Raw genomic sequence first — 16810 nt, 5'->3', positions numbered from 1 at the left:
GCTCTCCATCGTAGTTCTTCAGGCAAATGATGCCTAGAGGTCATTATTACGAATTGGCTATCTCAGATTTTCAATGTCGCAATCACAGTAAAATTTGTGTGCTTTCTCTCAAACTTGGACTTTTATGCTCCAGGCAGATGACGTAAGCCGAGTGCAGCGCCACTAATTTGCATATTGCAATTTTACTCAGCTACTCTTAGTGGACAACATATGCAAATTTTGCACGGTTTGGCTTACTTTTGAAAGAGTTATCGCTATTTTTGTGATTTTTCCTTAATTTATGATAACCAGTGTATTTAATGCTTTCATGTGATATGCAGCAGTTTTAAACAGCACTTTAAAATATCCAAAAAAAGGACAGAAATTGTCAGTTCAAAAAAAAATTAACTAATACTTTTGAATAAGAATTTAAATAACTACACACATTTGTTTTGCTATCTCATTCTATATAGCATTATTTAGAGTAGACAGCTGCGTGTGGGTGTGATGATGACGTAATAAAAGAGGCATACAAAAAAAAGCAAATTTCATTTCAGTTAAAATCCTCAATATTATGTTTTTAAACTCCTCGAAAATGTAGTAAAAGGGGTATACAAATTAACTGTCGCAAACAAATTAATATTAAGTAAGAACGAACCAAAAATATGATATCGAAATATACTAGAAGGTGTTTCTAAAATTCTGAAATCTATCAGGCTTTAATTTTTTTTTTCTGTCACAAACTTTATCAGTAATTAAAAATAATAAACTCGTCAGATTTCAATACTGGTTCTGTTTTTACGTTGATTAAATGTTAAACATTAATAAATATTTGTCTTTTAAAACATTTCATTCTATAATTAGATAATTATTCTACAATTGTGATTATCTAAAACTAATTGATATAAAGCTTTAGCGTGTTCCATTGATATGTTGAAAGCTCGTTTTGGCGGGGTGCCTGGGACAGTTGCTCTTCCACATCCTAGCCACTATACACCATCAAGAGCAGAGCTAATACTTAAAACTCGTATGAGATTTATTCTCTCTGATATTCAATAGACCCTTAAATAAATCCTTAAAAATATAAGCCAAAAATTTACATAAATAATGACAATTTTTTTGCACTAAAATTTAAAAAATGTACTTAAAATAATTAAAAAGAAAACAAAAATAATGAAGAAATATTTTCAATATAAACATCAATTAAATAATATCAGCTTCCGAAATGTTCTTTTTATTTTTACAAACAGTATTAATATAACGGTCCTCACCTGCTCCAGGGACTGCTGGATTGGGTTCAAAATGACAAGGCCACGGAGTTGAATATTAGTAGTTGTAAACTCGAAATTGGGTCGACTGTGCGATGACTGTTATAAAATAAATTAATAAATTTGGCCGGGATAGCTTGGTTGATAGGGCGTTGAACTCGTGTTCGTGAGAATGGGAGTTTGAATCCAGCTGGCAGAAGCATACCCATGTATAAAATGGTGACTGGTGCATGTTAAATCTGTCGAGGTCACAAAGTCCTTCAAGTTATCATAACAAATAAATACCTCTGGGTACTAATCTAGCAGTTCCCTTGTCTTCTGGATTGGATTCAAAATGACAAGGCCACGGAGTTGAATATTAGTAATCGTAAACTCGAAATTGGGTCGGCTGTGCAATGACTGTTATGAAATAAACTAATAAATGTGGCCGGGATAGCCTGGTTGATAGGGCGTAAACTCAAAATTGAGTCGGTTATTCAACGGCTGTAATAAAAAAAATAAAACTAATAATCAAATTGTATTTTCTTGTTTTCTTTCTAACTCTTTGCATATTTTCTACGCAGATTCAAAATTTCATGTTTCTAAGTCTCATAGATTTTGTAACGTAAAGAAAATACAATTGAGAAAAAAATTCGAGAAAAAATCATTAAAAATTGCAAATAAAATATATATTCAAAATGAATCTAAAAAAAAATAAACTCTGTTAAATATATAGTGGCCCAGCACGCCAAATTTTTACTCTGTGCTTAAAATGTGTATCTTTTGTAACTTTTTAAACCTCGTTCAAAAAATATGTGCAAGAAAAGAAAGGTTCTACATAATAGTCTGATCACAATTAATATATTTAACAATAAAGTAATATTATCTAATTTTTTAATAATATAATGTTAATACTCAACAATAAAAAATAGTGACAGTTTACTTTAGGTGTATAGGGATGGAATTGAACTTATAAGGACCCCATCATTTCCAGTAGCCTAGGGCCCCACCAAGCTTAAATCCGGCCCTGTAGTAGGGGCAAATAAAGAAACCTAAATAGCACAAAACTATCTAATCACCGCAAACATCCACGAAAGTTCATGTGTTTACCCGATGAACGTCATCAATACACTCATATTTATTTGATCCAGTTCATCAGATATCTGACTTATCTTTTACGTAAATGGGATATGGATAATTTGATCCTTAGCTACTCCCAGGCATGGAAGTATCATAGTACCACAGGAATTATTCCTGATCTGCTGGAAGACGCTTAACAAACAGTCCGTTTGTCCTCTGTAATTCACATTTTTATGCCCTCAATGGAAGTAAAAGTGTAAAAACCAGAGCCAGATTAAAAAATTTTAATTTAGTTTAAACTTTCTCTGAAACTTTTCAGTTACACTTGAGCAAATCAGATTTTTTTTTTTATTTAAAACTATAAGAAAACTGGATGTTAAAGATGATTTATAAAATTCTTTTGACTCCTAACTACTCAGCCAATGCAAAAAAATAAAAAATCGTCCCATTTGCTAAATTTTTGAAATCAAAACATGGTTTTAAATGTTCATTTTAAGCATAAATGTGATGCAATTAGTATTTAAATTTTTTTTAAATATTGAATTTTCTTTTAGTTAATAATCTGAACATAAAAATAAATATTCGCAATTTGAGTAAAATCAGTGAAAATCACTCATATAATGATATTTAATAATTGATTGTTGTTGTTGTTAATTTACGTCGCACTAGAGCTGCACAATGGGCTATTGGCGGCGGTCTGGGAAGCATCCCGGAGGATGATCCGAAGACATGCCATCATAATTTTGATCCTCTGTGGAGGGGATGGTACCCCCGCTTCGGTAGCCCGACGACCTGCGCGCGAAGTCGAGCACTTTACGGTAGCACAGTTTAATGAGGACCAATACCGCACACCCTCGGTCCCTACGCAGACTGATCCAAGTGGTCACCCACCCGCACACTGACCGTAGCCAGTGACGCTTGACTTCGGTGATCTGCTGGGAACCGTGCCTTAACGATCAGTCCACTGCGGGACGCCTAATGCTTCAAAAGTATAATTTGAAGGAATCTTTGATGCCATATGGCTGTACCATTTGATTTACCATTCTAGCCATGGCAAGAAGTAGGTGTAGATATTTTGTACCAGAATTGTGAATACTATTTAGTTTTGATGTACTAAAAATGAACAAAAGAATTGTAAATTTACAGAAGTAAAAAAGCTGACTAAGAAAGAAGATATATTATTTTAATTTTATTTAGAGTTTAGCTCCAAAAGCAAAACAATGCTTATTTTTTCATTCTCTCAGTGAGAAAAAATTATACTTCTGAAAGGAATTGATTTTAATATTTTTAAAGAAGGGTTAAGAAAGGCATTATTGTTTCTATTTGTTAATTTTTAATTCAGTTAAGGACTGACATATACATAAATACATTCATCATTTAATAGTAATAATTAGTATTTAATAAATTATAATTATAGTATTAATAAATTACCATCACAGTTGAAGTATTTAAAACATGCTTCAACTAATATTATTACTTCTACTGCCAGGTCTGAAAAAAATCTCGGATTTTTTCAAAAAAGCCCAACTCAGGTGGGTGGGTGTTGCAGGATACAATCCAGAGTTATTTTTTTACTGGGGGAGGGGAGAATATGAGCGATTTTATAGTATACAATTTTATTACTAAATATATAACAGCATACAGTATTCTTCTTCTTGCTTGAGCTTGTCAGATATGTGGCACCTCTGCACATGTTGCATTTTGTACCATACTCCAAGCCCAATTTTTCCTAGTTCCATTGTCTCGGGTCGCCTACTTTATTAATATAGTCTGACAGTCCCTTAATGGAATTAAGGTGAAGCTCTTTAGGATATGGATTGCCTAAGGTAGTGAGGCGCGTAAGGGCGAGGGCATCACATTCGTATAGGATGTGATGTGCTGATTCTACCGCTTCACGGCATTTCCGACATATTGGTTCTTGTTCGAAAAGTCCCAATCTATGTAGATGTTTCCTGAAATGATAATGCCCAGTGATGAAGCCTACAATTGTTTGAATCTTCAATCTTGGGAGCCTAAGAATTTCAGAAGCAATTTTTGCAGAAGGGCTGCTGATCATGCTTTTAGCATGTTTTTGTCCAGGAGAATTGCGCCAAACTTTGTTCATCTCCTGTTTTTCCCATTTTAGGACGGCCTTCTTTGTAGTCTTCATATTGATTCCACAGAAGGGTTCCGTTCCTATTGGATTGAAAGAGGATCCCTGTTTTGCGAGTTCATCAGCTCTTTCATTACCATCAATTCCCATATGCCCTGGTACCCAAATAAGAATGATTTTATTCCTTTTTGCCAGTTCTATTAGGAGATTCTTGCATTCCAGAACAATTTTTGATTTAACTTGAAATGAGTAAAGAGCCATCAAGGCTGCTTGACTGTCGCTGAAAATAAGAATCCGCTTACCATGGTAGCCTTTCTTAATATTTATCTGCAGACAGTTTACAATAGCAAGTACCTCCGCCTGAAAGACAGTAGCATACTCCCCAAGACCTTCAAAAAGGTTGAATCTTGGTGACAAGCCACAGACACCCAGTCCTGAGAGGTTACCTTTCTTTGATCCATCGGTATACCAGATTAGATCATCATTTTTTGTATCGATCGTGTTGTTATCCCATTCTTCTCTGGTAGGAAAAACTACTTCAAATGGTCTTTCAAACACGTACTTTCTCTCCATGCAGTCAGAAGGCATAAGGAGAGTTGGATGGTAAATTTTCTTAGTAATACTGGTATGACCTCCAGAAGAGGGCTTGTCATACCATTGATATTGCAATTTCATTCTATATGCAGTCATTCTGGCAGAGCTGCACATGAAGATATCTAAAGGAGTCAGGTCCAGAATTGCCTCAAGTGCTCTGGTAGGGGCCGTGGACATTGCACCTGTGATACACAAGCAGGCCAGTCTTGCATACAGTATTAATAATGGAAGATAAGTTAAACATAAAAATTAATTTCAAAAAGCTAACAAACAAATTAAAACATTCAACAGCTTTTATATAATTTTTTATTAGAAAAGATATAGCCAAAAAAGGTTCTCAATTTCAAATAAATAATTTAATTTAATGTAAACTTCGTTGTTGTTGTTGTTGTTAATTTACGTCGCACTAGAGCTGCACAATGGGCTATTGGCGACGGTCTGGGAAACATCCCGCAGGATGATCCGAAGACATGCCATCACAATTTTGATCCTCTGTGGAGGGGATGGCACCCCCGCTTCGGTAGCCCGACAACCTGCGCGCGAAGTCGAGCACTTTACGGTAGCACAGTTTAACGAGGACCAATACCGCACACCCTCGGTCCCTACGCAGACTGATCCAAGTGGTCACCCACCCGCACACTGACCGGAGCCATGTAAACTTCGTCATATAGATATTTTAAAATATAATTTATAAGTACATAAAAGGCGGTGCTTCCATAAAAATACTCAATAATCTTTCCGATTCCTTTTTTTTCTCTCCAGTTTTTACAATTCAGACAATTATCACAACTATACACAAAATGAGATGGTTTTCAATATTTACTTATCAGTTACACTTCAAATTAGAAAAGTAACACAGAACCAGTTCAGATAGTTAGCCCCCTTTGAAAAACCTGATGTTCCCAACCACCTAAAAATTCCTGTTCTTTTGTACTTCATTCTCTCATTCACCTCTCCCCTATTTAGAAAACGGGGTTACAAAAGAACACAAACAAATTTTTAGGAGGCTGGAAACATTAAGAATAACAAAAGACTTACTCAACTAGTTTAACCACTTTTTAAAGTAATCGTATCCATGTTTTAAAGTAACTAGACAACCATCATTAGTTGGATAGTTTTTCTTTCTTTTATTATAATTAAATATCAGAGATTCGTTAATATATAATGAGAAATAAATATTTAATCAATAGTACTATTTTGAATTTCTTGACTACTTTATTCTTTCTTAAATTATACAAAACAATGTGGCCTAAAATGATAGAAAAGAAGCTCCTGAGTGGATGGTAGTATCCAAATTAGAAAGTGATCCAAGGAAAGTGAAATGTAACCATTGTGGAGTATACAATACATATAAAGTAGTACATGTGAAGAGTAATACATATAAAAATTGAGAGAATTAGATCACATCTGAACAAAAGTTCAAAGAAAGAATTACCCAGTACTTCATATAACTGTTCAATATTAACAAACTTTGAAGATCCGCCGACAATAACTCACAACTCTGCACCAAAATTGAAACGCAAAGAATTATGCAAGATTTCACAATAAAAACAACCGACAGTCAAAAGTCGATTTTAGATATAAAAATAACTAGATTTTCGTATGCCAATAACATAACATTTAATACAGCAAGCACGAAAGAGTATAAAGAAATGTTACAAGCAAGATTATAAAGAAATGTTACAAGCAAGATTATAAAAAAAAATTTTATAGCAACATGCATCTATTCTGGAAAAATATCATTTTTATTCAATGCGACAAATTGTGCAGCTAACATAAAAACTGCACAATATTGTGTAAATCTTGCCACAGAGTAAAATAAAATATTGTTATGAGAATTTTGGAATCATTCTTTTCACTATATGCACAGATAACGCAAACAAGATGATAAAAGTATGATAGTTGTTGCAAGATAAAAAATAAAGACCTGCTAACCAAAGGATACTCCGACCCAAATCTTAATCTTATTGAAGAGGAAATCAGTAAATAAGACATTTTCACAAATATTTTAGTATCAAATAAATTAAGTAAAAAATAGAATGAAATAGCTAGTAAAGAACTCTCAGTCCAATTATGTTTCCTCATTGATTACAAAGTATCACATTGAAATTCAGGTAGGTTCATGCAAAAAGAGCTTGCAGCTATGAAAATGTTCTTTTGCAAATTCAATCTTAAAAATCAAATCTATCTGAAGCAGTTGAGTATTCGATGAATTGAAAAGACAATGAGAGTCCAGGTAAAAAAATTCTTGAAAAGAGGTGCAATCAAGCTTCAACTCCTTTCCATTTCTTAGCTAATATTCTGAATCCAAAATACAATGAAAAAGACTACCTGAAGACATGAGGAAAGACGCTGCGGTTTAGGTTTCTCAGAAAAATGCTAATTCCAGTTTTGTGTCCCAGAATAAAAAATCCAAGTGTGTATCTACTTTCATCATTTAATGAAAATGTAATGGAACATTTCAGTTTCCCCAAATGGTGGGGTATCGTGGGTGAAAGCCAGCTCAAGTGGGAAGGGGGAAAAAAATTGTCAATTTTATGGTTGAGTTAGCTGGCTGTCCAGCAAGCTCGGCAGCTAATTAACACATATTTTCTGCATGTGGACTTGTTTGGTTCAAACTGAGAAACAGTTTAGGTCTCAAAAAAGTTAGAAAAACTTGTTAAAGTTTATGCACAATTAAAGAATGAATCAAAACTAGAAGAGAGTATTATAGAACTTTAAATGTATCATTCATTTTATTTTTACTTTCCCCGGTGCATCATTAATTACAGGATTAAAATTTCAATCATTAATTACAGAATTATGTATAAAGTGTTCCATTTCTGCTATGTATCTATATATAGATATATTTTAAAAAATATTTCAAAAATGCATTAAAATTTTTTTTGGTCAAACTTTTATAATGTAATCAAGATTATTTTGTTTAAAAATGGTTGAATAATTTTAGAAAATATTTTTTAAAAAAATGAGTGAAATTATAATAACTGTAGTAATAAAAAGGTTGGCAAGCCAACTTTTTTGTTAATTCCTTAAAAAAAAAAAAAAAACTTTTTTTGGCCTAGAGCATATTATAATCCCCTAACTTTATTAAAAACTTATATTTTTATCATTTTTTAATAATAAACATTACTATTTTTCAAGTATCTCATTAAAAAAAATAAGAAATTTCTGGCACAATTTTTTTTTCTTGTCATAACCTGAAGACTTAAAGAGAATGTCCCATACAGTTAAAAGGAACGATTCTTTGAGAGACAAACAATTTTTTTGAAAAAGTTTTATTTCCTTACTCGTATTTTCTCTTTATTCAAAGCAAAATATAGTTAGCAAAACTTTGTGTTTGTGGTATTTTAAGTACTTTTATTTGTGAATTTTAATACAACTTACAGATACTTTTGGCTGAGTTTTAAAACAATTTACATGAAAAGGTACAGCTATAATTCTTATATTAATTTGATTAAAAAATATTAAGGTATGACACCACACTTTTTTTAAAAATGAGACATTTAAATAAACATTCTATTTTTCACAAATGTTTACATAAATTTTTTGAAAAAACGCAAAACCTCAGTGTAAGAAGATGAAATTTCACTATCAACAACTGGACGCACCAGCTAAATAAACTTGTTTATTTAAATTGGATTTCAACGAAAATGCTTAATAGCACACATTTAAAATTGCCTCTGTGTGACTATTTTAATACATAAACTACAGAATTAAGGTTCTTCTTTAGTTGTGAACAAAAGTATTCTAGTTCATTTTTTTTTTTTTTTTNTTTTTTTTTTTTTTTTTTTTTTTTTTTTTTGTGTGGATATATTTGGAAGATATATCCATAGCCGGAATAAGGATTTATTACAAGCATTACACAAATTTTAGCCTGAACACAAACAAGATATTGCGTATTGAGATTGTTTTTCTCTTTGAATATTATTTCACATACACTACTTCAGAGATATTTCTTACCTGAATGAAAAAGAATGTTAATTTAACTGTGCTTTCAGCATGGATATTTTATCACGCATGCTGCATGAATAAGGCTACTCTTTTCCACGAAAAGAGAAAATTATCGAAACTATATTTTGGAATATTGTACTGTCACCTACAGTACAAAGCTTAGTATTATCACTGATATGAACTAGTGAATGTATATTTAATGAGTGTATTTTCTCTTAGAATGTTTTGTCACATACACTGCATAAATATAGCTTTTCCCTAGTATGAAAAATAGAATGTTTATTTAAATGGGATTCTATGTAAATGTTTCACCACATACAATACATGAATAAGGCTTTTTAGTGCAAACAAGGTAGTATTTAAAATATTTTTCTCTCTGAATGTGTTATTACATAGATTGCATGAATAAGGCTTCACTCTAATATGAATAAAACAGTGTCTCCTTAAATTGGACTTATTTGTAAATAATGTATCTCATGTATCACGTTCATCAATAGTCTTTCTTTTTAGTGAACAAGAGATACTTATTTAAATAGGATTTGTGTGAATGTTTCACAATGTATTCTGGCTAAATATAAGTATGAACAGTATAATGTGACCTTAAATTGCTTTTCGTAGTGAATGTTTAGTGACATACTTCCCATGAATAAGGTTTCGCACCAGTGTGAACACGAGAGTGATTCTTTAAACTAGAGTTTTGTGAGATACACTGCATGAATATGGCTTCTCTCCAGTATGAAAAATAGAATGTTTATTTAAATGCGATTCTATGTACAGTGAAACCTCCGTTAAGCGGACATTCATGGGACCAAAAAATTTGTCCGATTATGAGAGTTGTCCGTTTACGGGAAGGATACCCTAATAACGAAATTTAACACCGTAAATTGTTTTGAATATTCTTAAAGATTTAGAAATTATTAAATAATATCTACAAGGATACTCTAAATATCTACAAGAATATTTATTTAAACAATAAGAAAGATAAAAAAGAATATATAAAGAAGTTTGATATAAATACATAATTCTGGATGTAGCTACAGATAAATAAATATAATTTTCCTATTAGCATAGATACTCAAGTTAGACATATGATACCAAATAGGAGCGTACTGTCCTCAGTCCGTTTCAATTATTAGGTTCACATCCCCTTACACCTACTTATCATTTGATAGGGAACATGGTTAATACCTTCTTGGAAAATAAACCTCCCATGATTCACAGAAAAAAAAGTAATGCATACCTGTAAGTCATGAGGACCTATGGAGATGATTATTCACAATTGATCAGCTATCAAGTGTCTGAATAAATGTTTCATTTATATAAACACCTCAAAGATTATACTTCTGTTCTCTTTTTTTTACCCCAGTTGTGTTAAATACAGTCTTCAAATTGATAAGAAAATTAAAGAAATTTTCAATGGGGAAGAAGCATTGAGAGAAGTCATTTCAACTTGAGGGGTCTCATAACCTGTGTGGTCCAGATGAAAAGATCAAAAGATGCCGATGTCAGAATTATTTCAGGAGTGCAGTACCATTTTCTCTCCTTTCTTTACAAAGATAAGGCAAGGTGACAGGAGAAAGATTGATTTTTCGGTGGTGAAATAGCTTAACAATATTTTTAGTTATGGATAAGGCAAAAAGTTTTTTTTACATGCTTTAAAAATGGTGAAAAGTTGAATTTTTTTAGCTTGCAATTTATTTAGAAAAAGTAGTGTCCGGTTTGTAGAGATAAAAAACAACGTTTCAGGACCAAAATGACTGTCCGCGTCCGGTTACGGGAGTGTCCGCTTTGCGGAGAATGTACGTAATGGTTTATACATTGAAGATTCCCGGGGAATGAAAAATATGTCCGTATTGAGAGGCGTCCGTTTTGCAGGAGTGTCCATAACAGGATGTTTCACTGTATATGTTTCACCACATACACTACACGAATAAGGTTTTCAGAGCACACAAGGTAGTATTTATTTAAAATATTTTTCTCTCTGAATATATTACATAGATTACATGAATAAGGCTTCACTCTAATATGAACAAAACAGTGTCTCCTTAAATTGGACTTATTTGTAAATGATGTATCACATACACTACACCAATAGTTTTTCTCTTTAGTGAACAAGAGAAATTAGTATTGGATTGGATAAATGGGATTGGTGTAAATGTTTTATCATGTACTCTAGCTAAATATAAGTATGAACAGTATAATGTGACCTTAAATTGCTTTTCGTAGGGAATGTTTAATCACTTACTTCACATGAATAAGATTTCTCACCTGTGTGAACACGAGAGTGATACTTTAAACTAGCACTCTGTGCAAATGTTTTGTCACATACACTGCATGAATACGGCCTCTCTCCAGTGTGAATAAAAGAATGAGTTCTTAAATTGCCTCTCTGAGTGAATGTTTTATTACATACATTGCAAGAGTAAGGTTTCTCTCCAGTATGAACAATAGAATGTGTCATTAAATAGGATTTAATTTTAAACGTTTTACCACACACACTGCATGAATAAGGCTTCTCTTTGGTATGAACTAAACAGTGTTCATTCAATCGGAATTTAATTTTAAATGTTTTATTACACACACTGCATGAAAATGGCCTATCTTCACTATGAACAAAAGAGTGTCTAGCTAAAGTGGTTCTGTTACTGAATGTTTTGTTACATACACTGCATGAATAAGGCTTCTCACCAGTGTGTAGGAGATAGTGCTCAGTTAAATTCTGTTTGTTTACAAATGTTTTATTACATACACTGCATGAATAGGGCTTCTCTCCAGTATGAATAAGATAGTGACCATCTAAATGTCTTTTACGGGTGAAGGCTTTATCACATACAGTGCATGAATAAGTTTTCTTACCAGTATGAACAAGACCATGACTAGTTAAACAACTTTTTGATTTGAATGTTTTATTACATACACTGCATGAATAAGGCCTCTCAACAGTATGGACAAGAGAATGGCTAGTTAAACTTCTTTTCAAACTGAATTGTTTAAAACATACACTGCATGAATATGGCTTCTTACCAATATGAACATAGTTGTGAACAGTTAAATTGCTTTTCAATCTGAATGTTTTAAAACATACACTGCACGAATAAGGTTTTTCTCCAGTGTGAACAAGATAGTGCTTATTTAATCTAGTTTTCCGAGTGAATGCTTTATCACATACACTACATGAATAAGACTTCTCCTTTGAAATTACAATATCTTGTTTATATGAACTACTTTTATTTGGAAATGTTTTATCGCACATAGCAAATGCTAACAACTTCTTCTTCTGGTATGCTTATTAAAAGGGGATTTGTCGTATAAATATTTTTTTTAACATTTATAACATTGAAGGAATTTTGTTTTAGGATGTTTATTTAAATGGCTTTCTTGCATGTCTGTATTATCACTTCCACCACAATCAACCACAGGATAATTTTAAAAGCAATTTAAAGTTAAAGTGTTTTTATATGCTCAGCATGAATCCACAACGGTAATGCATATTCGAACAATTTTTATGCACAGAACTGTCCTGTTGATAATTGTTATCTTTTTATTTTATTTTACATAATCTAAGAGAAAGTTTCATAGCGCACACTGCGCATAAGTCTTCTCTCAATTAAATAAGTTTTACGACACTTATTGCACTAATAATACTCATTATAAAAACCTTGGCAAGATGAAACCAAGATAAAAACTTATAAACACTGCACAAATAATAATTTTTTTAAATATAAACATATGGCTTAACCAATGACGAGTAACCATGGAACTTCAAATTAATGCTTCGTAAATATATGCTTATAGCTTTTAAAAGTCAAAAAAATAATATTTAAAACTAAAGCACCTATGGAGCATTCTTACTGCATGCAAAATTATCGCATATCTCCATGCTATGGGTGGTGTTTTGAGTATAAATGTAATCAGCAATCTCCAGCTTTTGACCTGCTCTTCTTCCAGTAAGATTTGGTTTGATTTGTTCATTTATAATGATTCATTTATAATGAGTTTATATTTGTTCATTTATAATGAGTTCATTTTGATTTGTTTTACTTCGCACTAGGGCTGCACAATGGGCTATTGGCGACGGTCTGGGAAGCATCCCTGGGAATGATCCGAAGACATGCCATCAGAATTTTGATCCTCAGCAGAGGGGATTTCTAGTATACGTATATTTGTCACATGATTTACTATTTGTGTTTAAAAGAAGAATCGTTATAAGAACCATAGTTTGAAAATCTGTCATTTCAAGACGTAAGAATTGTTATTTGAAAAAAACATTTATTTAAGCATAATTATTTTTGAGCTCTAATTATAATGAGATGTTTATTGACATTGTAACATTGAATAAAATATAGTTAGAGAATATAGCTCACAGTTGAAAAGGTAAATTGGGTATAATATGAAAAAAACACAACTACTTCGATTTAGTAGGAACAACATATGACGCAATGCTAAACGAATGGAATTTAGTTGTTGTTTATTTAGTTATTGTTATTAGTAGTTGTTGTTATTTGTTTTAGTTGTTGTTGTTTATTTAGTTGTATTTAGTTTCAATAACTTTTCTTTATAATGCAATAATATCTGGCGAGTAGCTATTTAAACGATCGAACACTTCGTTCGTTTATTTGTGGCTTGAAGTTAGGCTCGCAGAAAATGCCGTTCTTGGGTTAAATTTAGTAGGAGCAACACAACCTGTGACGTAGGCTATATTATACCCAATTATTAAAAAAGTGATGAATAATTTTTTTAAAAAAAATTGAACTGGCAAAATAAATCTTATTGAAATGACACAATTACCTTAATGGCATTTTGATAGATGAAGAGCTTAGTGGAAGAACCTGCTAAGTGACTTTATTAAAATAAATTATCTCTAGGAAATTTCTTATTTTAGCTTTATTTAAATATATAACATTTATGCCTTCACAAACATTCTAAAAACAAAGATTATTCACTTCTTCCATTAAGCCCTTCAAATATTTTTACTTAGAATAACAACTTGTTTATTAAAAAAGAAATATAATTGCAATTTTGTAATGAAATGTTCTTTTAAATCTAAGAATTGTAAACATTTTATTTGTGAAGAAAGAATCAATATGCACTTTTTACAGTTATAGACAATAACAAAAACTGCATCAAACTTTCAGTTAATTTTTTATTTGCATTGTTTAAAATTTTAAAAAAGCAGCATATCAAGCTTAGACGTTTTAACGAATGGCTTAATATTAAACTAGAAATGTTTAAACTCAGTTCATTTTCTTCATGGGTTCACCTTACAGCTTGTGTTTTAAGCCTTTTTGATAAGTTATAAGAATCCAAGGCAAACCCAACAGTTTTTATCCAAAGGTTTTATGGCATCGTCATACATATATGGATTTTACACCTATTTATATACAGATGGATCGAAACATGATAACCATGTTGGTTGTGTTATTGTCTACAAAAGTTTTAATATGCCTGAAAAGTTTCTTCATGAAACTTCAATTTCCCCCCCACAGAATGCTATGTTCAGTTTTCGTGCAGACTCCTTGGAAATAAAAAAGTCTTAAAGTCTGAGTAGTACTTGGAACTACCGTCATTCGGGGCTACTTTGTGCAGGATTTCGCAGTTTTTGAACTTTGACATTTAAAAAAACTATGTTAAATCAAACTTTAGTAAAATTTATCGATATTATATTCATAACTGGACTCAGACGAGTGAATTTGATCAATATTGGCATTATTTGTATGTAATATTTACGAATAATAAGTCAAAACATACCTTGCACAAAGTAGCCCCATTTGGGGGCAGCGATAGGAATTCAGTTCAATAATCATGTTTTTAGTAAAATATTGATATAAAATTGTTAAAAAAGTTAATTGTTGACATTTTTAATAACAAAAACATCAAGATATGTAAAGATATTAGTTTGAAAATAATTTTCAGCGTTAAAAAACCATTTTTTATAAAGAATTTTTTCTTAAAAAGAATGTTTATTTCAAAACATTTGAGTTTAAACAAAAGGAAACCATATACATTTTTGAACATTGAAATGGATGAAATTTCAAAAATAATAATTATTACATATTCATTAACATTTATAATATTGATAAATTTGAACATAACATGCTTGAATGAACATGACAGAACTTGCTCTTCAGTTTCTGTCAAAATCACCTGATGTCCTATAAAATATATTTTTATGTGTTAAATCGTTTGATTAATTCATTAGAAAAATCTTTGTAGAAGAAAAATAATAGTTTACCAGCACGTTTCACGTGTTTCTTGTGAATTTTATTAGAGATAGTATTTCTGTGGATTTTGTACTTCCGAGAAGCTTCTGCAATCGACATACCACCAGCAACTGCTTGCAAACATTGTTGCAGCTTTTCTAAAGTGTAATCACGGTAGTTTCTCGTTCCAGGTATTTTTTTATAACGTCTGACCATTTTTCTGTCGAAAAAAAAAACGAATGAAACTTTGCACAAAGTAGCCCCAAAGTGCATTTTTTTTCATTTTCCGTTTATTTGTTATTAATTTTCAAATTTTTTTAAAGCTAACATGATATAATTGTTTATTAATATATAAATAAAAAATTTTGCACTTACGACAATTGTTTTATCAATGTCTTTGCATTTCACACCTAAAGTTTCCACGTACACTTTTCGACATCCGACGTCCTCAGAAAGTTGTTGACATTGGATGAACGAAACACACTCTGAGGTTGTTTTAAAATTCGAAAAAAAATTTGTAGTAATAGAAGAGACTTCTATCTTCAAATTCCACACATTTTTAACGTGAAATAAACATAATACTGAATAGCAGCACTTGAAAAATGTCAAATTCGAATTTGCACAAAGTAGCCCCCGATGCACAAAGTACGAATGACGGTACTTAGATTTCCAAATTAGTCCTTAGATTATTGCGTTGCGAAGATGAACTTGCTAAGTCCGCTGTCACAGCAGGGAAACTAAATTATATAACTTCTATCAAAATCTAATAGCTTAAGAAAAACTTTGAAAGAAAAAAAATTGAATTGCAAGAGTTAGAAGAAAAAAAGAACAGCAAATAATTTTAATTTTACACGTTACAAGCAAACTTAATTAATAATTTACTGTGAATTTTTTTGTTGTATAAAATGCCTTACATTTTCTAATGTATTCAAATTTAAAAATATAAGATTGGTAGGTTTTTATGTTAATCTTTAACATCCTGTACTTTATCAAGATTTATTAAAATATTTGAAACTGGAAAATGTATTTGTGTAAAAGTGATAACTTTATTTATTTTTCTTGATAAAATTTGACAAAGTCAAGATTTATTTCAAAAGGGCTAGAAAAAATATGCAAAATGTAAATTTTTGCAAGTTCCTTATAATAACTGTTTTTTAATTTTAAAAAAAAGAAATTGTCTAGTTATCTTTTACACAAAGTTTTTAAATTTTTGATAAGTTCTTAAAATTTTGGACTCCTTGGATTTCTTCTTCTGATCTCTGTATGAGCCCTGGCTATGTTATTTTGCCAGCGTTTATTTTATTTCAAATCAAACTAAACATAAAAGGATAATTTCTACTGACTCTGGTATGTTTATATGACTAGTGTTCTTCACATTGGAAAAAATCCCGTAATTAAAATTAATCCCGCTAAAAAATTAACGTGAAGCTTTTCTATCAACACAAATGGCGAATTAGGGTCCCTACTAGTTTTTTATTAAACTGTTACAGATATTTAAATGTTATGTGGTGATAAAAATGTTACAACAAATAAACATTTGATCCAAAAAAAAATTTTATTGAAGCATATTCTTACATATGGCTTTATTTGAAAATTATTTTTAGCTATAACAGTTCACTGAACTACAACTGAGCAGGAAGAACAATAAACAACTAACAGTGAACAAT

General features: G+C 31.3%; 2 protein-coding genes across 2 annotated transcripts; both read right to left on the bottom strand.

Annotated features, from left to right (window-relative positions):
- Positions 1-4035: 4035 nt before the first annotated feature.
- Positions 4036-5169, bottom strand: LOC122268991 (uncharacterized). The gene has a single exon (XM_043040199.1). It carries the CDS (start codon positions 5167-5169, stop codon positions 4036-4038), a length of 1134 nt encoding a protein of 377 aa, XP_042896133.1.
- A 4720-nt stretch (positions 5170-9889) lies between these two features.
- On the bottom strand, positions 9890-12897 carry LOC107444957 (zinc finger protein 708). The gene has a single exon (XM_016059246.3). It carries the CDS (start codon positions 12194-12196, stop codon positions 11177-11179), a length of 1020 nt encoding a protein of 339 aa, XP_015914732.1. The 5' UTR covers positions 12197-12897; the 3' UTR covers positions 9890-11176.
- Between the last annotated feature and the right edge of the window lie 3913 nt (positions 12898-16810).

This window comes from Parasteatoda tepidariorum, chromosome 1 (assembly GCF_043381705.1).
Source record: "Parasteatoda tepidariorum isolate YZ-2023 chromosome 1, CAS_Ptep_4.0, whole genome shotgun sequence".
Taxonomy (NCBI): Eukaryota; Metazoa; Arthropoda; class Arachnida; order Araneae; family Theridiidae; genus Parasteatoda; species Parasteatoda tepidariorum.
The sequence above is the reverse complement of the archived record's forward strand: the minus strand, read 5'-3'. Positions and strand labels throughout refer to the sequence as shown.